Source organism: Anser anser, assembly GCF_964211835.1.
Source record: "Anser anser genome assembly, chromosome: 13".
Taxonomy (NCBI): domain Eukaryota; kingdom Metazoa; phylum Chordata; class Aves; order Anseriformes; family Anatidae; genus Anser; species Anser anser.
This window is the reverse complement of record NC_139734.1, coordinates 458,193-486,143: the sequence shown is the minus strand read 5'-3', so window position 1 is coordinate 486,143 and position 27,951 is coordinate 458,193. Positions and strand designations below refer to the sequence as shown.

The 27,951-nt window shown below is 39.4% G+C and overlaps 1 protein-coding gene across 1 annotated transcript; it reads right to left on the bottom strand.

The window, feature by feature from the left end:
- Window positions 1–862: 862 nt before the first annotated feature.
- LOC310880920 (nuclear pore complex protein Nup153-like) lies at window positions 863–27,821 on the bottom strand. The gene is made up of 16 exons (XM_083797460.1): window positions 27,613–27,821; window positions 25,240–25,488; window positions 23,897–24,036; window positions 23,689–23,814; window positions 21,806–21,916; window positions 21,630–21,668; window positions 21,476–21,529; window positions 19,063–19,221; window positions 17,915–17,967; window positions 15,104–15,230; window positions 13,010–13,483; window positions 11,676–11,768; window positions 7,358–9,564; window positions 2,647–2,842; window positions 2,075–2,120; window positions 863–1,256 (listed from the first exon to the last, which is right to left on the bottom strand). The coding sequence occupies exons 1-13, from the start codon at window positions 27,806–27,808 to the stop codon at window positions 9,550–9,552; spliced, it is 1,836 nt and encodes a 611-aa protein (XP_083653586.1). The 5' UTR covers window positions 27,809–27,821; the 3' UTR covers window positions 863–1,256; window positions 2,075–2,120; window positions 2,647–2,842; window positions 7,358–9,549.
- Between the last annotated feature and the right edge of the window lie 130 nt (window positions 27,822–27,951).

Here is a 27,951-nt window from a genome sequence, read left to right as displayed (position 1 = left end):
ATACTCATAGGGTTATGGAGTCCCTATGACTGGAAAAGACTCTGTACCCTTCAAGATAAGAACAGCATAAAGGCAGCAACTCGCAAGACTGCTCTAGCTTAAAGCAAAGCTTTCCTCATTGCTCTCATCTCCTTTGACTTGAGTACTGTCATCCTTCTACCAGAGCTTTAAAACTTCATTACCGTGAATGAAGGAAGACCAGAGCAATTAGAGAGGGTAGCAGAGGGTATAACTTAAGGAGCTGTTACTAGGATTTTTTTGTTGTTCCTGGTGGACTATTTTTCTCCTTGCCAGCAAGGAGGGAAAACCAGCAAGTTGTTTTCTCCAAGATTTTTTTTTTTTTAGGTTTAAGAACACGGATTATGTTGTAGCAATTTCTTCGCTGTAAAGCGTCAGCTGAGAAGTCTAACAGTAAGAAGGGCAAGGGAAAACTGAATGCTGATGCAGAGAGTGCCAGCAGACATCATCCTCATTCCACGGGATGTTTGTAGCTATGGCAGTTGAAGTCTACACTTCCATATGCTTAACATACCCTATTTATAAGCCGATTTTAGCTGACCTAGCATGTATCAGTAGTACAGTTAGAGCCAGCAGCCTGCAGGAAAAAGTGGGCACAGGTGTTTCCATAGCAAGGCCTGTGAGTGTCTCCCATACATACTTCCAGTCTAAGCAAGCACATGAAAGGCTTGGCTTGTCGCTTACCTAAGGAACCAGGAAAACAAGGGGAAGCTAGATTTTGCTTGTGTCCTAATGCCCATATAAAAATAAAGACAGATGAAATACCCTTACTACCTTGTTAAATTCCATAAGCCGGAAGAGAACGTGCTGCACACAGGTACAAGTAAAATCCCTTGCTGGCAGGTTTGCAGAAACAAATTTTTTATTTACACAGGCAAGTCTATCTTTAGACCCCATTTACCTCTTTACATTTCTCGAATATTTACATGACTTCATGATGCTCCAAGAAGAGAGTGATGAACAAAAAGATTACAGAAACTGTCAAAAGCATAGCAAAAAAAACCCAACCTATCATTGTGCTTTAAAACTTATGAGCTAGAATAATGTAGAAGAAATGTAGTTTTAGCACTTTGGTCCTAACGGTCATGCTCTAGAAGACACTTAAATAGCAGAGGGGATTTCAGAAGTGACCGTATCCAGAGGTTGCCAGTGACAATTCATGAGTGAATCGTAGAGTTCTTCGCTTGTCTCCGTGAATTGTCTGTTCATTTCATCAACATCCAAGTAGAGCTGTGGATCTGAAAATAAAAGCCTGGTAAGTCCAAGTATCAAATCTGAGGCATGCGCACAAAAAAACTTCACGTGAAATGGCTAACAAAATGTATTTTAAGCTAAGTGTAATAAGCTATTAGATCTACTAATTTTAGTGAGGTATTTAGTCCTCTAAAATTTTGAGCCTCACAACTCCAACTTTTGGGAATTTGTATATTAGAAGGCTGGGACTAGAACTGTCTTTCAAGATAAAGACAAAGACAATGTTTAAGATAGTAAAGATAACGTTTAAGGATAATCAGCCATGAAACCCTCCCAAGAGTCATTTAATTCACTTCTACGGCAATACACGTTACATAGGATAGTTTCTAAACACTAACACAAAATGCCTCCACGTGAGGAACTTTGCAAACCTTCCAGGACGCAAATATGTTTTGTACCGTATTTGTAAGTGCAAGCTGAATCCTCCTTTTGGAATCTGCAACATAAGCTTTTACCTCAGGGTGGAGAACAAAGCTTTTGCATATTACTGAGTTTCTAATATAAAATCTGTTTAGCGGAACCAATACAAAGAACAAAATTCTGTCTTAGACCATTTTCAAATGGGAATGAAGGCACAGGTACAAGAAACCTGCTGCGAAGCATTGACAGTGTCCCGTTTTACTTGATGCGGTCAGTGTATGCTGTATCAGCTTTAAAACCCCAGCTGATTGCAGATCAACCCCACAGAGGTTTGACCTCAGCTGAACTTTCAAGATGTTCTTCATCCAGTAGAGGTTGGCTTGTATTGTTAAAAGGCACAAGGATGGCTAAACTCAAGTGACAATGATAGAACCCTTATTACCGTCAGTAATTAGGTCATCACCGATTGCAGTCATAACTGAAGATTCCTGAAAGACAGAAAAGGCTAAGTTTAATCATAACTCATTTCAGAAAGCATCACAGATTCAAAGTGCTGCAGTCTCAACCCATTCCTTCTTCCTACAACTACAAGGATAGACGGCATTTTATCTACTTATTTTTAGAAGAAAGCCAATATTGCAGTACAGGTTGGAAGGGACTTCCGGAGGTCACAACTAATACATTGACCACGATAAGACCACTTACAACAACTGTTTAATTTGCTTTAAGCAAAGCAAATCAGAAGAACAGGAACAGAAGAAGCGTACGCAATTATGCTGTCAAAACCATTCTTTGGTATGCGTGAACAAATAATGGTGTATAAATCACTAATTCTATGGATTTACTATTTAAGCACTTAAATACAAACACCTCTGAATGGAATCTGCTCTTTTAACTTCACACTAAGCAGAAAGCATGTTTTCAACTTCGGATTCTTTTTGCTGATTCACACAAATCTGTACAACATATTATCTGTGAAATATTTTCTTTACAGCAAGCGTGCACTATCTTTACCTCAAAAACAGCTGGAGCCATTAAAGAATCTCCTAAAGAGCAGTCTCCAACAGCTTGCATGCTGTCATAGGGAGCATAGGAGCTGTAGTTGTAGTCAGCGTAAGCATCGTAACTCCTCTGCGAGTGGTAGTTCTGGTAATCTTGGCAATAATCATTATAGTTGCATGACTGGTACCGCTGCAATTCTGCTTTCAGTCTGAAACATGAGAAGTTGCATACAGTCAGAGAACAAGAGACTGTAAACCCAGTTCTGAACTTAAACAATTTGTCAGCTTACATACTTCAAAGCTTAAAAGGAAGCTTTCCTAAACAGTCACCTAAGTGACAGCTTAAGTCACAGCTCAAAACCTCATTTCTATAGAAGCAAGCATCCTCACCTTTGCCAATACCAGAAGGAATTGTTCTCATGGATTAACTCCAGAGCCTTGACATGGTTACCTGTACACATCAAGTATTTTTAGCGTTGGCATAAGCAAGCTGCTGCTATGTCTCTGTGCTTTGCTAAAGATTGATTTAAGACCAGAGACATTTATCAAGCACAGCTGCTTTAAAGATGCAGTCTTAACCCTTCTATCTTTTGTTTGGTTAATTACTAGATCTTATTTCCAGAAAGAAGTGAATGGAGTCAGATTATCCATTTCAAAGAAGCATCTGACACCGCCTGTCAGTTTGCCATGTCTACCTCCACCTGCTCAGTTTTTTTGTTTGTTTAAAGTCCATTAAACATTCAACAGCTGCCAACTATACCGCTCAAGTGAAGTCAGTCTTGCTTAACAACACAATCGCGATTCTCCAGCATGACGCCTTATTATTAGTGGGAGAATTACAAAATACGCTGGTTCTTAAGAAGAAAGGGCCAGCTGATTAGCTTTCACTACTTTCCCTTTCAAGATTTTCTCAGGGGCAGCTTCAGACTAATGACAAGAACCAAGACAAGTGCTATCTGTACTAAAACTGAGGTACACTGCATAAAGAACATTCAGATAACCCAGCTGCATATTCAAAAAAATCCGCTGTTTAGACTTGTCTTCACTGATTCTGTACAGGCAGACCTCCTGTGTTTGCAGTGCCCAGTTTCTCTCACTTGAATTGGGGATGCAGAGAAGTGAGTTCTATGCTTTTGGGGAAGAATACAAGCTGAAGGCATTCTGAAATAGCTTCCAAACTAAGCAAACATGAGGGACAAACTAATCCAATGGCTGGGTATTTCAATGCTAAGAGAGCACGGTACTCAGCCATTCAGAAACGTATTACTGATGTGTATTTTAATACCTACATTTGTTTCAATACTGCAAAGCTACACAAGTTCTAATAAAGAGGTAATCCATTGTCTTGTTACTGTAGTAAACAAACAGAAGATACATCATCTTAGGTCTTCTGCTTCCAACTGCACTCTTCCTACATACAGTTGTGTAGGGAAGGAAAATCTGAAAATACTGTTGACGTTCTTCTGGATAGCCGAAGCAAGAAAACATGTTTGTGGCTTATTCTTGTTTTCAAAATAAAACAATATTAATTTAATCAAAAAATTTTGGCAAAGAAGTTTGGACAGTGCTCTCTTGGAGAAGAGCATTTCCATTCTAAAGCAGAAGGAGGCAACATTTGCAGAATTATGCTAGGTAAACAGAAACAGAAGTGTCATTTTTTACTATTTAACAGAACACACAAGCTAACCTCATGAACATACTGAAATTGTTTATATGAAGTCCTGTTTTGTCAGTATCCTGGATCAGAGTTCATCAAATTTGGTATCAATTCTTTAACCGTTCAGAGACCTGAATTGCCTTAAATAAGTGATAGAACTGAGCCGGTAGAGTAAGAAACCCTCTCAGGAAGTGCTAAGCTTTAAACTCCCCATTGCCCTAAGCTCATGAAAAGCAAAGAATAGCATTCTAAACCTGTTCTAGTAATAACGCCTTTGGCTTTCTCCCTGCGTTCCCATTTTTCCCCCCCACTTCTTTCCTTTCAACCCACTGTAAAACTAGTTATGTGCTTCTCTCAAACTAGAGGGAAAGCTCTAAGAACAAGAACTCCCTAGCATATAAAACCACTTCTTGTCCCTTCTACCTTATGCAGGCCCAAACCTGAAAATATTTTCCAATGCATTCAGCTTTGCTACTGTTGAGAAACAAGGCTGGTTACAATGGCAGCTAAGCCCAAGTTGCGCTGTCTGGCTAGACTTAACAGTTGGATTCCCCCAGCCATCCTGAAGCAGGTTGATGAATCCAGGGAGTCAAAACATAGGACTTCTGCATTTCTGGTTTTGTAGACTGCATCCTGTGTACAGCCACTACAGCAAGGGCCACAGACTTTCCAAAGGCAGAGCTACAAGAATCTGATTATTTAGAATAACTGTATCAATGCACAACTCCTTGGTTACCTTTTAGAAATTCCTATGCTCAGCCGGATTCCTTTTCCCCCCAGACCTGGTGCGTTCTGGCAGTCTTGCAGTGCCCTCATCTGATCACCTTGCTCACCAAATCTGTCATAGGCATACCCTCTACTATTTTCAAAAGGGAGAAAACCAATTCTGGTATGCATAACAGTTACAAAGCTAACGAATTCAGTTTCTGTCTTCTACAAAAAACAGAAGATAGCAGCTACTATAGCTTCTATTACTTAAGCAACCTCTCTGGCATGTGCACGTGCACAGAAAAGGCTTTCACCAAATTAAAAAACTTGGGCCAGGAGCAAAAAGCTTATTCCTTGGTAGCATTAAGATGCAACTCACTGAGAGCCAGCAAAACAATACATTTTAAGTGCTCTCTGCGTAAGTAATCAGATTCCATATTTCTGCATATACAGCAGTTAATCAGTTAGCACTAACCCACTCCTTTTGGAGCCACAAACTTTATTGGTCACAAACACCAAGAGCTGGCTGTAATTATCTGAACCAGTATTAACCGGTACCTCTGAACTCTTCAAACAAAAATATCTTTCAGGTGCTCTTAGAAGAACAACATCAATTGCCTGCAACAATTTGATGGCTTTGCTAAACGGAGCACTGAAAAGCACAGTGGTACAGTTTCTTTTGTAGCCTGTTCAGAAATTATAGCCCCGTGCCTACAGCTTCAAATCAGGCCAAGCTTACCAGCCCAACTCTTACAGCTTAAGTTCACTGCACTCGAATGCCTTCAAGACGTGCTTTTAGGAGCCATGGAGAAGAACCCTCTGGTAAGACCACCATTATAAAGTACTGAGTGTTGTTTTACACTTAAAATAGAACTATCTGTTACAGTCATTCATCAGCTTTCCCTAGGCTGCTGCTCTCTCACTACTGAATGTGATCCTGCTCTCAGTTTCCCACTAACTTTTTCCCCCAGCGGTTATGGCCTCTTTTCATCTATGACACTTTTAAGGGACTACACCGTGTTGAAAAATGCTGGTTAACATTTCCTTTTACACAAGGTGCCTCATCGAATTTTCCTGACTAAACCAGACCCCAGAACCTTAACTAGAAGAGGAAGCACACAAACACACACGCCTCCCTGGCCACCATATCTCCCCAAAACATATCTGTTCAGTAACAGACCAACTGTAAGAATACTGCGATTAAAATCAGTATAGCTCTATACACTGCTTTTGTTCGGGATTACTAGCTAATGTCCTTCCCCTTACCCCTTCTGGAATTAATACTGAATTCTGTACTCCAAAACGCGGTTCTTAAGTCATACAAATGACATTTAACAATCAGAATTTTTCCACACAGTGATCCTCAATAAAAACTTCAATCCTCTACTGCAGTCTTTCAACAAATTAAAGGAATACAAAACTGGCTAATAACTGTTCAGTGATTTTTGGACCTTTGTAGCACTAGAGTAACAGCAGTACACTCTGCAGCATAGTTGCAAGTACGTGGGAATAAGATACTCTCTCTCATCTCTTTTTTTCTCTGAAAAGTGTGAGGCCTCTATTTCACCCTACTAAAGATTTTACCACCAACTGTACTGCTAGCATTGAGACACTGCAACTTCTGTGCTTGTATGAGATGCAGGACAGGTTCCTTAAGGTGTCGCAATTTTTTGTCTAAACCTAGTGTTGAGATCAAAAAAGGGATTGCTACTAATTGCGTACGTATCAATAACCAGGACAGAAGACATGCTGCATATAGGAATTAAACTTTTTCTAAAGCTCTAGTACATGAACATATCAAATCCCGCAGATTTTTTCTAGTATGGTTTCAGAGGTCTTACTTGATGGACATAAGCGCACAAGTGAAGACAAAAGATATTCTGTTTACCTGAAGTACATGAAGGTTTGAACTACATTCTAGTCCTGATCTTTCCAGTCAAAACTGTTTAAAAAACAACCCACCAAACAGTAAAACAAACAAGAAAACCCCATGCTTCCTCTCTACATAAAACTTTTCACAATTGTGTTTTCTGCCCACCACCTGGCTTTAAAAAGTATACGAACTTCTTTGAAAGATCATGTTTTTAGTCTGAACTCCAAATGAACAACGTGTAGGGCATGTAAAGAACAAGCACGTCATTAATGAAAGCTTTTCTCTAAAAAGGATAAACTTATTCTTGGGGAAAAGTGTGGAAACAGATGTTATCTAGGCAATATTCCTACAGGAAAAATGAATAATTTTGCCACACCTCAAAGGAAAAAATAATTGTGCTTAACAGGTAAGAAAATAAAAAAAATCAGAGCAAACCAAAAAATAAATCACAGAATATGCATCCTCGTTTTAATCATTAAGGATTACCTTTGAGCTCTGCTTTGGTGCTTGGCTTTGCACTTTCACAGGCTACACACTTCGTGGCCTCTGCTTTGTTTTGAACCAAGCAGGTCTCCCAATCCCAGCTTCCTTCAGGCTTCTTGAATTTGTCTAAATCCAGAAATTCTCCAGAAGGAGCAGAAAATGCAGATGCACTGCTACTGGTCACAGGTGTTGGACCCTCTGTGAGACAAACAAGACAGTTAACCATCCTGTTTGAACATGAACTATAAAATGAGCATTAACTTTTAAATCTGATTTGTCAAATCCCACAGAAATGTTCAAAACTACTCCACAACTCCCCCCCCCGCCCCTGAAAAAAATAAAAGCCACCAAAAACCCACAAAGAAACAAACAAACAAACAAAAAAACCAGAGTGGAACTCAAAGCTTCCAAACAACACACAACTCTGTTCAGCACACAAGCTTCTGCTGCTGTTGACCACAGTGTAACCTCCATAAAGAGGCCTGACAGGTGCCTTTTAAAAAAAAGGTGCCTTTTAAGAGAGAAGCAGAAGATAACGCTTCAAATTCAAAACCGGAAAGACAAGAATGGCTCTTCCCTTCCACAGCACACGCAGAAAACTTTTATCCTAGTATTACTTGCATCGCTCTTCCTCTTGACAAGTGCAACGTAACCGTGCAATTCACTGCACCATGGTCACAGTAAACCCCTCATTTCCAAAATTCCTCCTTGCAATGGCAAGAGCCTCAGACAAAGATGCCGACTGACCGCTCAGAGGTTGGAAGTCCAAGAGAATCAACTCTGTCTGAAATCCATTATCTTACCTCATGAAATTTCAGTCTTACCGCACAGGATGAATACAAAAGCCCGGTCTAGTCCATCTTAATTTGTTTCTTCCAGGATATATTTGCACAGGTGTTTTTCGATGTAATGGCATGTTAAATGACATTTAGAGTCAAAGTTAGAATTAGAATCGTATTTTAAAAACAATACAACCACGCTCAAAATCAATTACGGTCACACACAATGGGAAACAACCCAGTACTGCCCTGAAGAAGTTACCCAGCGGGTCACTCGCTTTCTTGAAGCCTACCACTGACCTTCATAGGCATCTCTCTGCTTTAGCTTAAGACTAGTTAAGACTACACTGTCTTGAAATCTGGCTTCACATCTCCCCTCAATTACATACAAACGGTGAGTAGAGGCATTTTGGACACATTCTGTAATTTTTTTTACTTATTTTTTGAAAGAGAAAAACGCAGTCATTTTTAACTCTTTCTATGGAGTTCTCATTTTCGCCAGTGAAAAATCACTATGTTGTTTTTAAATTAAGTCACCCACTTCAGCCATCTTCCCTCACCACCTGCAAAGCCGGGGGTATCTGCATTGATCCAGCTCCGTACTAATACATTTCACAATCAGTTCAATTTATGCGACAGGCTGGAACCTGGGCTGAGACCTCTGAAGTGCCTGTAAACCAATCCTGCAGACAGCCGCTAATCCATCAACCGTACCTGGGAATCGTGTTGCTTAAAATATTCCATATATGCAACGTACTTTTATTCTGTACAAGATTCACAGAGGCTAGGATGGAAACAACAGCAAAAAAAGGACCATACCTGGTTTCTCAGACTGACAGGCTACACATTTGTTATCTTCCGTCTTATTTGGTACAAGGCATATTCCACAGTCCCAAGAGCCTTTCGCCTTCTTAAATTTGTCTCCAAAGCCCAGAGTGGCTGTTGTGTCAGTGCTGCTCGAGGAGGATGTCACTGTCACCGAGCTGTCTGTGACCACTGGTCATGTCAGAGCAGGCATTACTCCCGTTCCAGGTTTTGGTGTCTCACATGCTATACATTTTGTAGCTTCCGGTTTGTTTTGGACAAGACATGTATCACAATCCCACGTTCCAGGTACTGTTTTGAATTTGTCTCCAAAGCCCAGCATCCCTGCTGGGGGCGCTGCTGGCTTTGAGGTGTCGCATTGACTTGAACTTACTGTCTGTTTCATACTCTCAACTGTTGACGCTTTAGTAGCTTGACAAGTTACACATTTGTCCTTTATGTCTTTGTTTTGCAGAAAAGGGTCACATGTATCAGATTGCCAGTACGATGCTTGTTTAGAAGTCTCTTTACCTGCAGAAAAAGTTGTTATTGCAGGCCTAGTATAAACCACTGTGCTTGTTGTAGGTTGTGCAGACGTAGAAGAGCGTGTTTTCAACAATCCAAAGTCTAGGAAGCAAGAAAAAAAAGTCTTCCTGTTAGCGCGGCACCTCACTACATGTAACTAAGTGACTTTACTAGAGGGCAAAAATTTCAACTCAGGTGCCAATGGTTACAACTAGACATTCAGACCGAGCGCAACAGGAAGTCCCCAGAAATCTTATCTAAACGGATGAAATTTCATCTGCTGCACTGGGTCACAACAGAACATTTCGTTAAAGCTTCATTTAACTCTTTGTTTCCAAGCAAGCTTTAAATCAACATTTTCACTGGTCGATACAAGTACAAACAGACAGTAGCTGACTGAAATCTGACAGTCCAACGTGGAATGGAAATAATACAATTTGATTAAGACGCGATGCCCAATCGAATCAAATTTCTAAAGCTCCTCCTTCCGTAGCAGATGACTCAAATCTACTCCAGTAACTGTACAGAAGTTTGTACTCGGAGCAGCAATCCATGCGGTATTTTCCCACAGATGCTGAATATTAATTAAATAATAAAAACTCAAGACAATTGAACAACTGTCTAATTTTCTATAATCTTTTTCAAAATGCATCGGACACAGGACAACTCCTTATTTAAAAGGTGGCAATTTTAACAGAAAAGACAAGCTACTAATACAGAAAGACTAAAGGAAATGCATCTTAAACAGCAGCTCAAGTTGCTTGTAAATCTACATTGAACATAGTTGTTTTGTGGTTTGTTTGTTGGTTTTTTTTTAGTCAAAAATGAAGTCTTTGAACAATGTGAAAAACACACTTTATGAAACTGTTGAAAACAATTGCAATTGCTTAAAAACAAAATTCAGAAAAGGGTTTTTAACGTAAAACACTCCACTTCTGTTTGCAGTTTAAATTTTAATCCACAGGAGCCATTGTAAGCTAAGGCCCAAAGATTCGCAGCTTTCGCCATGTATTTGGAACTGAAGCTCTTTCCTATTCTTTCTTCACCTGGGCTGAAGGTGGGACAGGAGTGTTGAGCTTTACAAACATTTCCTTTTCAATTCCACAAATTGTATTTACTTAAAATGAAACACCGATTATCTGGCTAATTCTCTTAGTACCTCATTTACAATTACATCCTAACACGTAAAGGAGATGCAACCCATCTGCTTTTCATCTTGCAGTTTTACTTCCAGCAACAAACACCACTTAGAACAGAAGGGGGCAGATGCACCCTAACAAACGCAGCGCTTAATGTAATGCTCTCCTACATTCATATTTATAGCAGATACTCTATTAACCATAAGTCGTGTGTTGGTTTTTTTTTAATAAAAAATGCTAGCGTATTTTTTGCAGCATCTTTTTAAAAGGAGTTCATTATCTCACCAGGATTTTTTAGAACGTCTAAGACGCTTCCTTCCTTTAAGACGTGGGCAGTGGTGAAGGGACCACCAGCAAAATCTTTGACCTCCTCTTTCTGTGTGTTGATGTTGGTTGAGGTGGTGGTGTCTTTTGAAACAAAAGAAAACAAAAACAGCTTTCACAATGTGACCTAGTTAGAGCAGATTATACTCACTTTTGTTAGAAACAAGAATTTCCAGCTTTCATGCTTCTCACATAAGAATCTTCACAAATTCTACTTACTTTGCAATGCTTTATGATTACAAGCAAAACAAAAAGCAACAAAACAAAAAAAAAATATAAAAGCAGATCTGTCACTGGAAAAATACTGCAGAAGTCCAACACTGCCTGGAATTGCTAGCATGCGCAGACAGGACAGATTGAAGATTTAATAAAGAAAAAAAGGAAAATCAGCACTTCAGATCTGAAGTGCTAAAGTTTCAGTTACCTAGGGTAAGAAAGGGCGTCACTGGAGTACCACTGGGTCCAGAAAGTTCTGCCGATTTTACAACGGGAACACTAAATGTAAACCCAATCTGCTATGAACAAGAGAGGTTTTTCAGATTCTCAAGCCACAGGAACTCCAATCGAATGCACACACAAAACCAAATCTGAAAGCTGCTCTTCACATTTGTAGCACGCATGCTGAATGACAAATTATAAGCCAGAAGCCTACATACTTTTCTCCATCAAGGCAGATTCTGCTTTAGTGTTCTGCAACAGCCTACTAAATGCCTAAGAAAAAAAGTCAAGCTCCTTTATTATTTTACTTACAGAAGACGTAGGTAGCACTTCTGCCTCAGTAGATTTCACAACTGGAGATGAAAACGCAAACTCAGGACTGCTAACAGTACTTGTTGGTTGTATCTGTATTTTCAAAAGAATTAAAGGTTTATATTTAAGAGCAACAACTACCTGAATTCACTACCCAACAGAAGTCCCGCAGTGACGTCGAAAAACCTGATGTTTGAGTTATTTTGCAGATAAAAGTAATAATAAAACACAGGGAAGTTTCCAAGTGGGTATAGGACAATATCTTCAAAACCAAATTCCAGAAACTGAGAGGAAAAGCTGGAGATGCTACTTAGGTCTAAATGCACGGAAAAGCAAGCCAGGAAGCTGAAGAACGGCAAACTCAGCCCAATGATACTCCAAGAACTTCAGCAAACACCTCAACATGTTAAAGCAGCTGTCTACTTCAAATCGTACAAAAAATATTTCAAGTACTCTGGAACAGATTAATGTTTATTTTATTGCAATAATATGCCAATTATTGCACCCTAGGCTCATTCTATGTGAGGCTTATATGACCACGTTACCTCTAATTTAATAACTTAAATAAAGTTGTGGTTTAACCATTGCAGGCAACTAAGCACCACACAGCCACTCGCTCACTCCCTCCAAATGGAACAGGGAAAAGAACCGGAAATAAAGAAGTAAAGTTGTTAAATTTGAGGTAGCATTAATGACTCATCGCATGTAATGGCTACCTGGAAAGACAAATGCCATAACCCTGTACATACTCCCCACTCCTTCCCCTTCTTTCCCCCAGCATTTATTGCTGAGCACGATGCTAAATGGTGTGGAATATCCCTTCGGTCCTCTGGGCTCCGCTGTCCTGGCTGAGTGCCCTCCCAGCCTCTTGTGCATCCCCGACCTCCTCGCTGGCAGGGCAGCGTGAGAAACAGAAAAGGACTTCTCACTGTGTAAGCACTGCTCAGCAACAGCTAAAACACCAGTGCCTTACCAACACTGTTTTGCTCACAAATCTGCAACACAGCATCATCTACTACGAAGAAAATTAACTCTACCCCTGCCAAAACCACTATAAATAACGTGGCATAAAGTCCACACCCCCCTTCCCCCGCAGACTTCCACAGCATTTGAAGCAGTTATACAATCACGTTAAATGGGAGTTGGCAGGCTCTAAGACTGAGAGAAGCAGAATCAAAACATTTATGCCTTTTTCCCCAAACTGGCATACAACCCCAATTCATTCAGCTGCGTAGAAACTAATATTTGTTAGTTTCATGAGCACCACAGAAAAAGTCAACTCGCAATAAAGCAGTATACTCATTGTAAACATTATTTATAGCATAAAGATTTACCTTGCCCGCCGCCGTCGCTGCTGCATCTGCCATGCCTGCCGCCTCCGTTGAATTTGCCACGCTTGTCGTTGCCGCTGTTGACCTTGATATGTCCTTTGTCATCAGTAGATATGGCATGCCCGCCGCCATTATTGGATATGTCAAGCCTGAGGGCACTGTTGAACACGTTATGCCCGACGTCGCCGTTGTATATATCATGTCCTCCACCTCCTCCTCTGATAGATCTGTCAAGTCCTCCACCTCTGATGGATCTGTCATGCCCTCCACCTCTGATGGATCTGTCATGCCCTCCACCTCTGATGGATTTGCCATGCCCGTCGCAGCTGCTGGAGTTGCCGTGCTCATTGCTGCTGTTGAAACAGCGCTTGGTGACGCTGAGACAGCGCTACTACCAACGAAACTAGAATTGAACTGAGGCAGCGATGCAGCACTGATGGGTAGGGGTATGTTCGGTAGCACTGGTTCCTCCACTTCCTAAAGTTGCAAATTTTAATTTTTCTTATACAAGACATACTACTTTCTCACCCCATCCCACCCAATTTATTAACAAAATTAAATAGAACAAAAATCCATACAAATTAAGAGAAAGCAAGTTTCCAGAAGAAATCCCGATCTCCCCACCTCTGTCTACCACGTCATTTTAATTTATGGCAGGCCTGCTTCCACATTATACTCTATTCAACAACTGTACAGCAAGAACACTGAAAGTTAACTCAAAACCTGTGCAGAACAGAGACGCACAGATCACATTTTTTTTCTTTCTTTTCTATACTTTAGTCATCAAAGCTCTGGAGAAGCATCATCCTTTCTAACTACCCTCGCATGGCCTCAATTAAGAGTACACTCTCAAGACAAGTGAGAAAGTGTTCCTCTTGCAAAATTAGGCAGGATAGCTGCCAAAGTTTCTAAAGTCACTACAGCAGTGAACGTGGAAAAAGGTAATGTTTAAAGAAGCAGGTAGGTTCAACAACCAAACTAAACACAAAAAGCACCAAAGAAAGTCAGACTAGCAGCACTGAAGATTGTGTTCTGGTAAATACAGTCTATACCATGTATCAGGATGCAAATATAAAAATCAGAAAACAGCCTCTTAACAACTTCAATTTTCATCCCTGCCACTTACTTTATTCGATTACTAAGATTGGATGAGTTATGTTTTAAATGGCATAGGAAATCTGACCAAAATTTGTACAGTACTATCATGATCTACTTAGAAATGACTAGGAAGGGATGTAAGTTGGTACTACTGATATTCAGTGCATCCTGTAGCTTACATCTGTTTCACAGTTTTGATTTGAAAAGTTTATGGAACTTTTGATATTTGGACCATTATTTTATTTGCGTTACAGGAATAAACAACAGTGTTTACGATTTCTTTATATTGCATCATCCAGAAGTCCCATTTAATGATTTGAAACTTAAATTAACTTAAATACTTAATATTAACTTAATATTAATTAAATACTTAATGTTAACGTAAATACTTAAATTAACTTACAGGCAGCTTATATAACATCCAATAAAAGAAAAAATAATCTGAATATTCATGGTCATAGTTTTATGGAATAGATTTTTCCTATTAAAATGAGAAAAAAACTCTCTCACAATGAGTTTGGTGAGTATCAAAAACTGAGTCATCGTTAGCAGACATGCAGAATGCTCTCTTCTACTACTCTTTTTCACACTCTTGGCCTGTATCTTTCTGTACGACTTAAATATGAAACCAAAAATTAAGCTTTTTTTTTCTTTTTATACTTGGCACTCGTTTCAAGTATCATTCCTGTAGAAAAACTATACACACCTTCACCAAAACTTCTCTTCTTAGGACTCATTCATTCAATTGCTAACGAGAAATGTTATAGTTTGAAGAATCTCCAAGGTAAGAGAATTAAAAATTTCAAAATTACATAAGCAAAGTTCAGGTATTCAAAGACAGGAAATCAATTGGAGCCTGCTCTGAAACCCACAAGAAAACAAAAACAATGCAAAAATAAAGCGGTATTGTTATAATTTACTATGATGCAATAAAACTGACACACTTAGCTAGTTACTTCAGTAAGCTCAGTGACAGCAATTAATTTAAGAGTCACTTACCTGTTCTTGTACAGCTCTTGATAAATAGTGTATTCCTCTTTCCCTTCTCATTTTGCCGCCTCCGCTACTCACTCCTGAAGACAGACCACTGGACGCAGCAGTACTGAATTTGTAGCTGGTCACATTGCTAGCACACGACAGTACAGAAGTTGGGGGAAACAAGAGAAAAAAAAATTACCAGCCAAATTTTTTTTTCAAGATATTAGAGCTGTTATTAGTCCTAGAATTGAAACCTGCTGATCAGAAAAAAACTAAAGCTGTCTCACAAGTTGCTAAACGCTGGTAAATACTTGATGTTCTAAATAGGAAAAACTTTATTAACAGCAGCAATGAAAAGGACATACATAAGTGCACCGTTCACACGGGAACAATGACTAAGCCAGAAGACCTGAAATAGAAGAGCTGATTTAGATTGTTATTTTCCAGTGCTTCCTTTAAATAGGACTGGTTCTCTGATTCTGCGATGCACGTGTATCTTTTGCAGGGATATAAAAGAACAGCTCACAAAAATACAGAAAGAGTGCACATATGCACACATACACATGGGAAACACTGCCAACAGCTCTGATAGAATAGGGACGCCTTAGACTTGTGTGGCAAGGTAATATGGCCTAAGCTTCAGAAGCAGCTCTGGCTTTCGTGTGGCCATCAGCAGGAACAGCAGAGGTGTTTGGGTATGCCAACATTCCAGAAGTCTTTTCAGACATGAATACAGATCCCTTTTGTAAGGCATACAAAGGCGTTTTTCTGGTACTTAAAAAAGCCTAGCTCAAAACCAGAAAGATATCCTAATCCAAGAGCAAATGGGGAAAAAATAACCCAAACCAGAAGTGGAATAGGGAATAACTCTAACAAAAGTACTATGGCAAGAAAATGAAGTATGCCTGGAAAAACCGTGACATCAAAGCTTATCTTGCAGCCAATCAGTCAGTCAGTACAAAAGTGCATTAGATCGCACTGGAAGACACCAGGTCAAACTCCCACAATACTGAGGAGGAGAACTGGTCTAAACTTGTCAAATACTTGACAACAGCCTGCTTAGCACTGTAACTGCATAGAGGAAGACAGATCCCTAAGGCAGATGCTCAGACTTTTCTCTAATCCAAACTGTCAATCCATTAGAATTCTGAAAAAAGTCTTACATCAAAATAGATCTTCATTCAGACAACTATCGCTTGCCCCTAACAGCCCATATTCCTCTTTCTGTTAACACCTGTGAGCTTCAAGGGGGCAAAGACAGTTGTCAGCCTTCAAGCAAGTCTAATCTACAATTGGACTCAGGATATAAAATATATATATATATACACACACACGCATAGATATATAGCATTGGTGGGCCAGAGATTTACTGAGTATTCCAACTCAACTGTCCAAAGGGACTCTTGCCAGCAGATCAGTGTGGTGCTCCTGCTCCAGAACATGGCACCCAACAGAGACCAGCATCACAAAAAACACTACCACCACTACCTACTCTACAAACAAAAGGTAGGGCACTGCAATAAACTTTGTGAACGAAATCAAAAGCAGTGTGAGTTTGCTGTATCTCCTTCCTAAATGGAGAAGTAGAAAGGAGTTCTAGCAAAGACAATTTAGAACAGTTTGAAAAAAACATAATTAAAACCCAGCACCTGATTGCACCTGTACCAGAACCTTAAAGCCAGTCGCTTCCACCCCTAAAAAGGTGGTTGTTGTGAAGTCCAACTTTTAGATGCCAAAACAAAGTGTTGAGTTCTTTCTGCAAGCCAAAGAATGCCCATGGTCACATAAGAATTGCTTGGCAGATGAGCATAGAGTCAACAAAATTCCCTGCTACTGTTCTTTGAAAAGAGCGACCCCCTAAAAACCGAGTGCAAAGTCTCTTAACTCAAGCATTATTACCCAAAACACCATTTGCCCAGAAGGAAAAGCCATCAATATTATCTGGAGGATAACTCATTTGACCTAAACCAAGAAAGCAGTATAACACAAAGCAGTCTCCTCAAGAAGAAATTCAATTAATTCTGCTGGATTTTTTTTATTTTAGAGATGAGTTAGCATTTGGCCTCAAGTGATTCTAAAGAACACATGGTCTTCATGTGAACTCAAAGCAGACAATTAACTTCATCATGAAAGGAGTATTAAAAAAAAGAATAATAAATCATAAATCTTCCTCCATGTTTTTGCTTAAAAAATAAAGAAAAAAACACATCAATAAACATCCTCCTGAACTGTAACTCACTTCCCCTACTTCACCTTCTAAAGAATACTTCAGAAAGAATCATCCCATTAGGACAGAGCTTTCAAACTGCAAGCAATTAAATAGCTAAAACTAATAGCTTTTCCCCTAGGGAACATTAGGAGGGACAAATTATTTTGTTATAAGTAAACTGAGTTATAAACCATGAAATATCTGTCAAAGCAAAATTTGTAACGCTACAGATTTAGTTAAACTACAAAATGAGCCATATTTCCTGTAGAAGGAAAAAATTAGGCCTCCAATAGCAAAGATCCTTTCTGTGGATACAGCATTATAACGTGCCTCGTTTCCCATCTTCGTATCCTACTCAGAAGATAAACTTGGGATAAAAAGTGGTGTATCAGTACTTTTATTCTTGCTCATCTTCCTTCCTTTCATAAAAACAACAATTTTCTCAAAGTTATATTGATCTTCAAACACAATCCAGACTTTGCAGCTCCCTCAAAATACAAAATTTTCATTGGATTTCCCATTCCTTTTACTGAGAACTGTCACCACCTTTCAGGTGCAGACCGTACTGAAAAAGGAGATGTCTTTCTTCCTTCAAGTAAGTTTTAAATTAATAGATGTCATACCTTTCAGATGGTTCTGCTCGCTGTTCTGCAGGCAAAGTCTTCTCTCTCATCCCCTGCAAGTTAAGTTTAGTTCAAGACTTAGCTGAATATGTTCAGAATACACAAAGTACCAACAACCACTTCATGTGGTTTTTTGTGGTTTTTATTTATTTATATTTAATTTTATAGCCCTGAATACACCTCACCTACTTAACGTTGTTCCCTAATTCAGCATTGTGGGTACAGTTCAGTTAAATTTTGGGGCTAAAGTAAGCATCACTGCTTCACTCAGCATTGAGGACAAACTGATAGAACACTAAATCAAATTTGTCAAATCCTCTAACAAAGAAAGTAATTACTTTAAACAAAATGACAAAAATTGTGTGTGTGGGGGAGAGTTTTCATCAAAACTTGTGTTTGCCAACCCCGTAAAAGGGACATACTTTTCTGTTTTCTGTCATTTATCAACAAACAAGAAAAAAAAAACCTCTACCCCCCTAAAAACTAAGCAGTTGCTGCTACATTCATTTTAGAACTTTACCAAATGGAGATTGTGCTGGCTAAACAATACAGAGATTGAAAGAGTTAAAAGCAATAAGCAACCAGTATTACTGTCCACTTTGATTTCCAGCCTAAGAAGCCCATACACTTAACAAGTGGTCATTTGTACACTCAGACTGATACTGGAAACACAGATGTTTTCGCAGAAAGAGATGCCCATTTAATTTTATGGAAAATTTATCAGACTCCATCTACTCCAAAGCAATCAAAACCGATAACTCAGCACATTGTCAGAACTCTCACTTGGAGCACATAGCTCACCTGGAATAGTTTACACAGAACACGAGCATGTTTCATCAGTGACAGCTTTGTGTACATGAGAATATAAAAGGAAAACATTTCTGTCTTTTAATATTCTTTCACTGACAACAGGATGACTCAATAGCACATCATGACATCGTGAAAACAACCACAAGACACTGAGTGTTCCAAAAACAGAATTAAATCCATAAAAGCTCAATCTATTTCACAATGGTTCCCACTGCCTTAAAGCTCGCCTCAAACATACTATCAGTACTTTTTGCAAAGATAGGATAACAATTGGTTTGAGAAACATTCCAAGACTGGAAAAAAAAAACAGGCACATAAAGACTCAAAAATGTACTCACTTGGAACTTTGTGCCTCCTCTCTGGCAAATTTTGCTGGACTGAGTAGTTGAAGTCGGTGATGGTTCAGAATACCGCGTATAACGCATCGGCTGACGGTTTACTGTTGGTGTCACAAGTCTCTTAACAGGTGGAGGCTGGAATGCATTCTGGGATTCCAGCTTTGAAAGGGAAACAGCAATCAATTTATCCTTATGTCCACCCAAATTAATTCCAATATTTATTGATGAAAACAAATTACAGAACTATAAACCTCCCCCCATCGGTCTTGGCACTCAGTGAATACAATTTGAAAATTCTGAAGACCGTTCAACTTGTAGAGGGAAATCACCAGAAAACCAGTAACGAAATCCATAAAGCTATATATAAGTAGCCAAAGTCTGACTGAATTCCGTTTCAAAATTTGGCAGTTAGCTTCATAGACAAAATAATTCATGCTACCATAATTAAAATAATCCATGTTCCTAGAATATGCTCCTATCTTTTCCTCTGCCCACACTGTGATTTTTTTTTTTTAGTAGCTTAATTCATTAATTTAACATTTGAAGTGTTAAGCAACTAATTATACAGGCTTCTGGGCTTCACATCCCCTACATTTTCCCCCTTCAAAGTTACACAAACAATAGAACACACTCAAAAAAAACAACTTGTCAATCTTACAATAATCTCATTCATTAAAATATGATCCAATGCTTTACATGTGCATTAGATGCACTTCAAGTAGTGGGTTTGACTTCCCTTTTCAAAGCATTTTCACAGACCAGAGTTAATTTTTAACACAGACCACTGCGTGTTCTGCAAAACTGACTTAACTGAACTGTCAGACAGAATACAAACCCTAAAGGCTACAAGATTTACCGATGGCTCCGCCTGCGGTCTTAAGGATCAGAAAATACAGTCTTAGGAAGCATGCTATTGTTCAAATCAATACCAACAGGAAATCGTTTACACCGCAGCTTTAATTTCACAGTATCTCCCAGCTCTTAGTAATAGGATTCACACTCTCTCTAAAGTATACAAAAATACATCTTTCTAAAAAATATTACATTCAGTTTGAAACCTTGAATAAGACATGTTTTATGTAAGTTCACAAATCTACTTCGAGTGAACGACGGTTCATTGCTGGTTTTAAAGGTAAAAAAGAAAAATATTAATTCCCCCAGTTAGGCATTCAATACACCAAGAGCTATTCTGCCTGGTACAGTTCCTTGAAATAAGAAAAATACCACATCACTGCTACCCACTGCAGAAGTTTAGCCCGAGTGCACAAGTGTTCCGTCAACCGCATGTTCACTTTAGCAGGAAAACACACGATCGTCTCCTCAGCAAATAATTGCTTCTCATCACGGGCTACCCTTCTCCCGCCACCATTATGAATTCTAGTATTATGAATAGACAATCTATCTCCTTTCACCCACTGACAGCTGCGTGCAACATTCATTTAGTGGCTGACAATTTCAGGCTCTCTGTTGCAAATCTGGCAGATCTTTCTTAATGCCTTATCACAGGTGTATTGCTATAATATAACTGAGAATTCACACCAGATTTGGTTTTAGTTATTTGGATAATATTTATGATATACTTCACTTCTCCATGCCCTTGTAATTTGGCAGATGGTGAAAAGATGGTCCAGGAAATCTGAGATGTTTGTAAACTCTGAAGTGATTGTAAACTTAATTATACATCCATCCAATCAAGGAATTGGCACAGAAACTTCTTGAGACACTGTCCCTTTTCTCATTAGAACAGAAGATGAAAAGTTTGCACATCTTGTTATTTCCTTCAGTCACCTGATCTTCAAGTGGTCATTTAAGGGTTTTGCAATTTAATAAGCCCAAGAATACCCCTAACTAAAGTCATCAAAAAAAGATGACTAGTTTTCATTTTTTAAAGAAAATGAAAGGAAATCATGCTTTACCACAGCATTATCACCAGTTCTGTGCTACCTCCAAATAGGAATTTAGGAGCGTAAGATTTATAGCGTCGGAAATTAACAATTTTCCTCCTCTTTACTTTGAATGGTGATAAAAAGCAGAAAAATTAGTTTTCTGTGCCCGAATGAACACGGAAGTCTGTACAAAGTCTATATGACCACTCAAGCAGTATTTTTCTATTTGTGATCATTTCTTCAAGAGAAAACTTGCCTCAAGAGGAATTTTAATATGCAGCTTCACCCCAAGTTGGGGGACAAGATAAAACGACTTGGTGTGTTCTAGAGCTGTTGCTCTCAACTTACAAAGATAACATAATTCTTAACCTGAGTAATCTTCACAGCCCATCATCTATTGTGGATACATGCCAATATTAACTTGATTTGATGTCTATGTTGTCACTGAGGTTTGAGATAATTTTTCTAATAGTGATAAAGCATTGAAAAAGTTATCTACCTCAGCTTAAGACATTATTGGTTCTTACCTTTCTTCGTTTGGACTGGAAGTCAGTAATATCCGGTTTATCTATGTCCGGAGGCTGAGGGAAAAAACAAAGCATAAATATTAGAGGGCAATTTTTTTCTCCTGAGAGAGAGGGTTCCCTGCAACAAAAATGTGGGGGTTCATGGTCAACTTACACAACACAGCGGCAAAAGAGATGTCATTCTTTTAGCATCCTGTTGTAAAAACAGCGCAATAAATTAAACCGGCCACAACGTAAGGAAGAATAGTTTTATCTTTATCCTTTGATGGCACATTTACTAAGTTTTATAAACACATGAAGCAAAAACAGATTAAAAGAAGTGCTATTTACCAACAAAGGGCTTGACAGCTTCTCCACTGCCTCCAAGATGCACCACGCTGAGGTACTCAAGGTAGCGTGGGACCGCACAGTTTCTTCTCTAGCTTTCGCTCTCTTTTGTGCCTGAAAAATTAGCATTTTAAGTGTTACAATGGTCAATTCTCAGCTAAGGAGGCATGTTTTTTACGTCCCAAGGCTACACTGATGATACAATCAATATATTCTGATGACAGAGAAACATGCAGTCACTGGGAGTTCAAGCCATAAAGAAGAGAATACGTTCGGAGTTTAATGAAGTTTACCTTGGGCCTCAGTGCATCTTGCACGTGCTTGTTGCACGAGCAATAAAAGAACTCCGTACTTGTAAAAGGTCAAGACGGATGATGCTAGGACTGCTAAGGCCTCCGAAGCAGTAATCAGGGAAACAGAACTCAAGAAAAGGCTTGTGGTACAGAAAGCATTTTCAGTAACAACACAGACCTCAGAGTTTCACGATGGTCTAAGTGTACCATCTTAAAATCAGTGTATACAATCATAACCAGGAACTAGTTTTACTTCTCTCTTGCTTCCTCCCTTCCCCCAAGATTAAAGTTGGCTGCAAATCTTTGTCTTAAAAGATAAAGATCTGATTTAAACTGTAACAGATCTAAACATTACACTGAAAAAGTAAACTGTTTATTTGCACCACCCAACTTCAAATATCAGTCAAAAACTTCCTTTGGTGTGACTTTTTTTCTTCCCAGGTTAAACCCCTCAAATAACCACACTGTGCTTATCACACGATGTGAAGACAGGAAGCAGACCACGCAGCGTGTAAAAACACAAGTGAGACTCACAGAACCACAGAATGGTTAAGGTTGGAAGTGACCTCTAGAGATCGCCTGGTCTACCCCCCCGCTCAAGCAGGGCCACCCCGAGCAGGTTGCCCAGGACCATGTCAAGTCAGCTCTTGAAGACCTCCAAAGAGGGAGACTCCACAGCCTCTCCGGGCAACCTGTGCCAGGGCTCCATCACCCGCACAGTGCAAAAGCATTTCCTGATGCTCAGACAGAGCCTCACGTTTCAGTTTGTGCCTGTTGCCTCTTGACCTGGCACTGGGCACCGCTGAAAACACAATGGCTCTCTATGCTCTTTGCACCATCCATTCAGGTATTTATATACACCAATAAGATCCCCCCAAACCTCCTCTCCTCCATGCTAAACGGGCCCAGCAGTCTCTGCCTCTCCTCAGAGGAGAGGTGCTCCCAGTCCCTTGATCATCTTGGTGGCCCTTCGAACTCAAGAACTCTTGGGGGCAAATAACTCTCTCCAAGAACTATATGAATCGTTCAAAACAGAAAGCATGTTACTGCTTATCTTGGGACTGCATTTAGTCCTGCATGCCTCCGTGTAACAGAAGAACAAAGGATCAGCAAAGTTGATTTTAGATATTTTCAAAGACTGCAGGTTTATACAACATATCCATAGCATGAATGTAGGCATGCTTGGAAAAGAAGATCCACAGATAAATATTAGCCAGGTTTGACTACTGTAGCTTTTGCTACCATAAACACAAGTTTTCAAAGTTATGCTGTCATTGGCTTTTTTGCATCAAGTTATTTTAACGTAATGTAGTCAGAGGCAGACAATGGCACTTAAATGGAATTTTTTGAAAGACCTAACAACAGAGGAAACCCCAACTACCAACAACTAGCCCAAACTGTCATTCTTGTTCTTTCTGACAAGTATTACCTGTGGTAAAAACTGTCATTAAAGAATTTAAACAGAAATCAATCTCGTCTATTTTTGTAGACCAAGAGGGCAGAAGAGCAACTGTTTGGCAAAACTTTTCCCCTTCGGCAGTGCTCCTTTTATTATTTCCATCACTATTTCCCACTACACTACTTTTCTCATACCTGATAAGGTTCCGTCTTTGGCTGCCTTGATCTTACAGCTGCACCACCGGCATAGGCCGTCTTTCCGGGGTAAAATGGAGAAAACCCAAGCTGGTTTTGCTTAAAAACAGACGTGCTTCCACGTACCTACGGAAACACAGTATGAGAAGTGGATAGAAAAACAGGTACACATTCAAACTGATTAAAAGAAATACTGTGCAGTACTTACAGGACACAGTCCTCCAAAAACAAATAAACTGAATGCAGGTTTCTTAGAGCTAGCTGCAGAATGCTGCGAGAGGGAATGAGTTCTTTCAGCTTCTGTGGGCCAGAGCAGTGACGATGAAGTATTTTTTAAAACTGCAACATCTGCCAAAATGACGTATGCTAGATGTAAATGCCTCTCGTACGTACAGAACTTTAACAATAAAGATCACACTAATTCAAGTTCTTCAATACAGAAAAATAAGCATGACTTCAGCTTCTTTAAATAGATCAACTTCACGTACAGACTGAAAACCAAGTATCACCTACAAACTTGAAAACTGTTCACAGAGCTGCAAGTAGTTTTCAGCAATCTTACCAAGTTAATACTGTGCTTCCAATGCAGATATTTTTTTCCTTCAGGCTAAGATAAAAGAGGACCGCATAAACATCAGTGCATTTGTACGGACAAAGCTTTTTTCTGTGTTGGTAAAAGGCTGGAGGCCAGCACAGATCATAATCGCACAGGTTTTAAACCTGGAAGATTCCCCAAAGGCTGCTCTAAGAGTTAACGATCTTCTGCCCATGTATGTTTTACGAAGACACACCAGAAAGTTCTAGTGCACTCAGGTTATATTGCTAAAGCCCAGCAACTCTACTCTCAGCTGTACAAAAGTTCTCTGCAAAACCTGCTGAGCACACGTCAGTCCCTGTCTATATGGGGGACTAGAAAAAGCTGCAAACCTGCTGTTCGCCCTTTCAGCGAGAAGACCTACGTACCAACCTACATCGACACGATGCTTATTTTTTATTTTAAAATGGTGTGCTTTCCTCAATGAATTTGGCAAAAGACATGAAAGTATTGACAGCTGAAGCCTTCTACCAAGAAAGGTCAAAAAACAGCCTATAGCTTATGACAGAGTAGTTTCTTTATCTTCTCTTGCTGAAACACAGGAAAACATCTCGTGTTCCTATTTGTCACCTGCACTTATTCACATTTAACCAGCTGTCTGTTAGATATTCTGAGTCACTCTTCCTTCTAGACAATCAGCCTAGTTGTCAAGCTACGGCAAGTCAGCCTGATTTCCTACCGTCCCAGTTCAAAATTTACATATAACCTAGCTGAACGTGTATATTTCAGCATTGACTCTTTCTAACATCAGGGTATCATAAACGTATTCCAAAGCACGCTTCTATTAAAAAGGTGATAGGATTATATACTTCTAAAACACTAAAAATTCAATTTAATTCTCGCATCCAAAGTTGACATTCACCTATTTTATTTACTAAGGTGATGTGGAATATTAAAGAACGCAAGGTACTTCACATTAAAAAAAAAGTCAATTAAACAGAGAACACAAAAATCACCTTCATCAGATGCTCTAGAGGAGGAATCACTGGTTGTTGAGATGTTATCATCGTCTTGTTGAGAGGTAGAATCTTCTATTTCTTTTATCAAGGACAGCCTAGGACTGCCAATGCCAAATACAGAAGATGTCGAGGGCTGACAAGGTGGGACAGGAGAATCCAGCATGGTATAATTCAGACGGCTCCGATGAAGAGAGGGCCTTGTTAACACAACTGGGAAGTTCAGTGCTGATCTACTTGTGGATGGTTCTAGACAAGAACAGGGAGATAATTAGCTTTGCTATAGACAAGCTCACAGAAGCCAAAACCTGTTTCCTATCGACAGCCATGCTATTGCCAAGTTCTAAGCGCAAAAAGAGAGAAGCCAAATTTAACTTCTTCCTCACCCAGATACGGTTGCATCTAACTGTCTGGCTACAACAACAACACTGCTTGCGATACACAGTATTAATGTTGCATCCAGAAGTAGTTAACTATGAGGTTTTACAACACCACATTCTGACCCCGTGCTCAAATGCTCTAACGCTGACTTGGCCGTTCACTAAATCAAACATATATACTCCTTCTCCCATGTACAGCTTGCAATAAGCTTTACAAAATTTGAGATTACACGGTAAATTACAGATAACACTGCAGCTTCCATAATATTGGAACAAAGGTTACATTAATCTGAATACACAACATGAAAATGAACGTTTGCAGTACTTTTTTCCCAAGTTCTTCCATATCAGCTCACGTTAGAGGCAAAACATCATCTCCTACCCATTAACTATTGGGATTTTGACCCAAGGGACAAGGATGTTGACCCAAGTAACCAGATGAGCATTTTTCCCTCTTGAAGCAAAGGGTCTGCAAACAATGCCAGTGGCCTGGAATAGGTGGCCTTGAAGTCTATCTTGCTAAATGAATGGAACTATTCATGGGTATTTTGCCTGATGAAAGCCTACTGTCTCTCCCAGGAATCTGGGCAATTCAAATGACTTTGAGCCACTATCCTCTTGATACTTGAACTGAAGCTTAAACTAGTTAGTTCAATCTTCATAACCACTGCAGTACCACTAATTAGCTCTCCAAACCATGAGCAGATTTTTAGGACAGCACCGTTTGAGATACAGAAAGTTCTTCAGGCGGAAGGCCACCCAATATAGGCTCCAGCACACTGATACCTCAGAACTGAAGAAACACATTGGTTTCAAAATGTAGTAATAATTAAAAAAAAAAATCTTATTCTTAAGCATAGTAAGCGACACCCACGGACAGCAACATAAGCTGCAAAAGGTTCCAGGGTGTCCACCTGCTCCTGATCTCCTGGAGTTAGCAAGCTTGCAGTGCAGCTGTTCTTAATGAAAGCTCCTTTCACGCAGTTACATAGGAAAGCCAACATGTGTTCCTCAGTCACGAAGACCTTCTCTATTCTTTTCTCCAAACTCATTCCCAAGCTACAGCTACACAGAAAGCCATCAATCTCCTTGTTTACAATTAGATGAGATTGGAGGCAAAGATATTTCCTCCTTATTTTTTGATTCTGCCAACAACAGAAGCAACTGACTTTCCACATTATCTATGGTTACCTACGCACGCTCAGACAAAACTTCTTTACTTATTAAAAGCTGACTTCCCCAAAACAGCTAATTTAAGAGAAACTCAAATAAGAATAGATGCAAATTTATACAACAGGACTACAGGAACAGTGAGAGGCACTGGATATAAGACAAATTAATCTTTCATGAGGTAAAGGAGTTGCAAACCTTGTTGCCAACGGTCCAAATACCTTTTCAAAGACACCCCCTCCCCCCGCGTAGACCTTAAAGTTATTGAATATTTTAAGGATAATAATCTCATAAACCACATCCGTGCACAAGTTCCCCAGTTCACCATCAAGTTAACGAGGAACTTTACTAAATTGATCAAAGCCCAAAACAAAAAAAAAACAAAACAAAACAAACAAAGTCGGGACACGAGACGGAATTTTCCTCTGCCATTCTAGCATCTAGTCTTTTGTTTCGAAGACTGCAAAACAAATTAATTTTTTTAATTGCCTTAGGCAATTAGACAGATTTTCATTCCATATCTTTTAAAAGATGGAAAATGCAACCCAGCACACTTGCAAATGACTTATTTTCAGCATTTAGCACCTGGCTAATAGAGTACCTAAAGTTAACTGATGCCTTCCAAGAGCATAAGATGTATGCTTCGTAACTGTGTATACAGTTTAAAGCTAAGACGGTTTCACAAACAGTTGTTTTGACTTTTTTTGGGTTTTTTTCATTCTGTCAAAACCCTCATTCCAATTTCCTTTTGAAATTCAGATTCAAAACTAGAAATCTGTGAATAAATACAGATGGCCAGAATTCCAAATGATTTTTCACATACCTCGTCTACTAATTCCTGCTGGTTCAGGCGTGAATCTCTCATCGATTATGGTATCTTCATCTGAATAATCGTGGTGATAGTTTACCGGAGTCTCCTCCTGGTTTGCAGATTCATTTCTGTCTACACACTCCTCCTCACGCTTATTGAAATACTTCTGCAGCCAGGCCGGTACAATATTTTTCACAGTTTCTGTCATTCTGCTAATTAATCCCTGCTTGAAAGAAAAAACACTTGTTTAATTACAGAAACGCAGTCAACAGCATATGCTGGGATACCACCTTCCACGGACCTTGAAGACAGATATTATACAGCAAATATTCAGAAGACGACGACGAGGTT

Excerpts from the sequence above, each read along its gene's own strand:
- LOC310880920 (XM_083797460.1), bottom strand. The coding sequence starts at position 27,808 with ATGACAGAAACTGTGAAAAATATTGTACCGGCCTGGCTGCAGAAGTAT. Across the intron at positions 24,037-25,239 it reads CTCTAGAGCATCTGATGAAG|ATGTTGCAGTTTTAAAAAAT; the intron begins GTGATTTTTGTG and ends TCATTTTGGCAG. Across the intron at positions 11,769-13,009 it reads CAGCGACGGCGGCGGGCAAG|ATACAACCAACAAGTACTGT; the intron begins GTAAATCTTTAT and ends TTGAAAATACAG.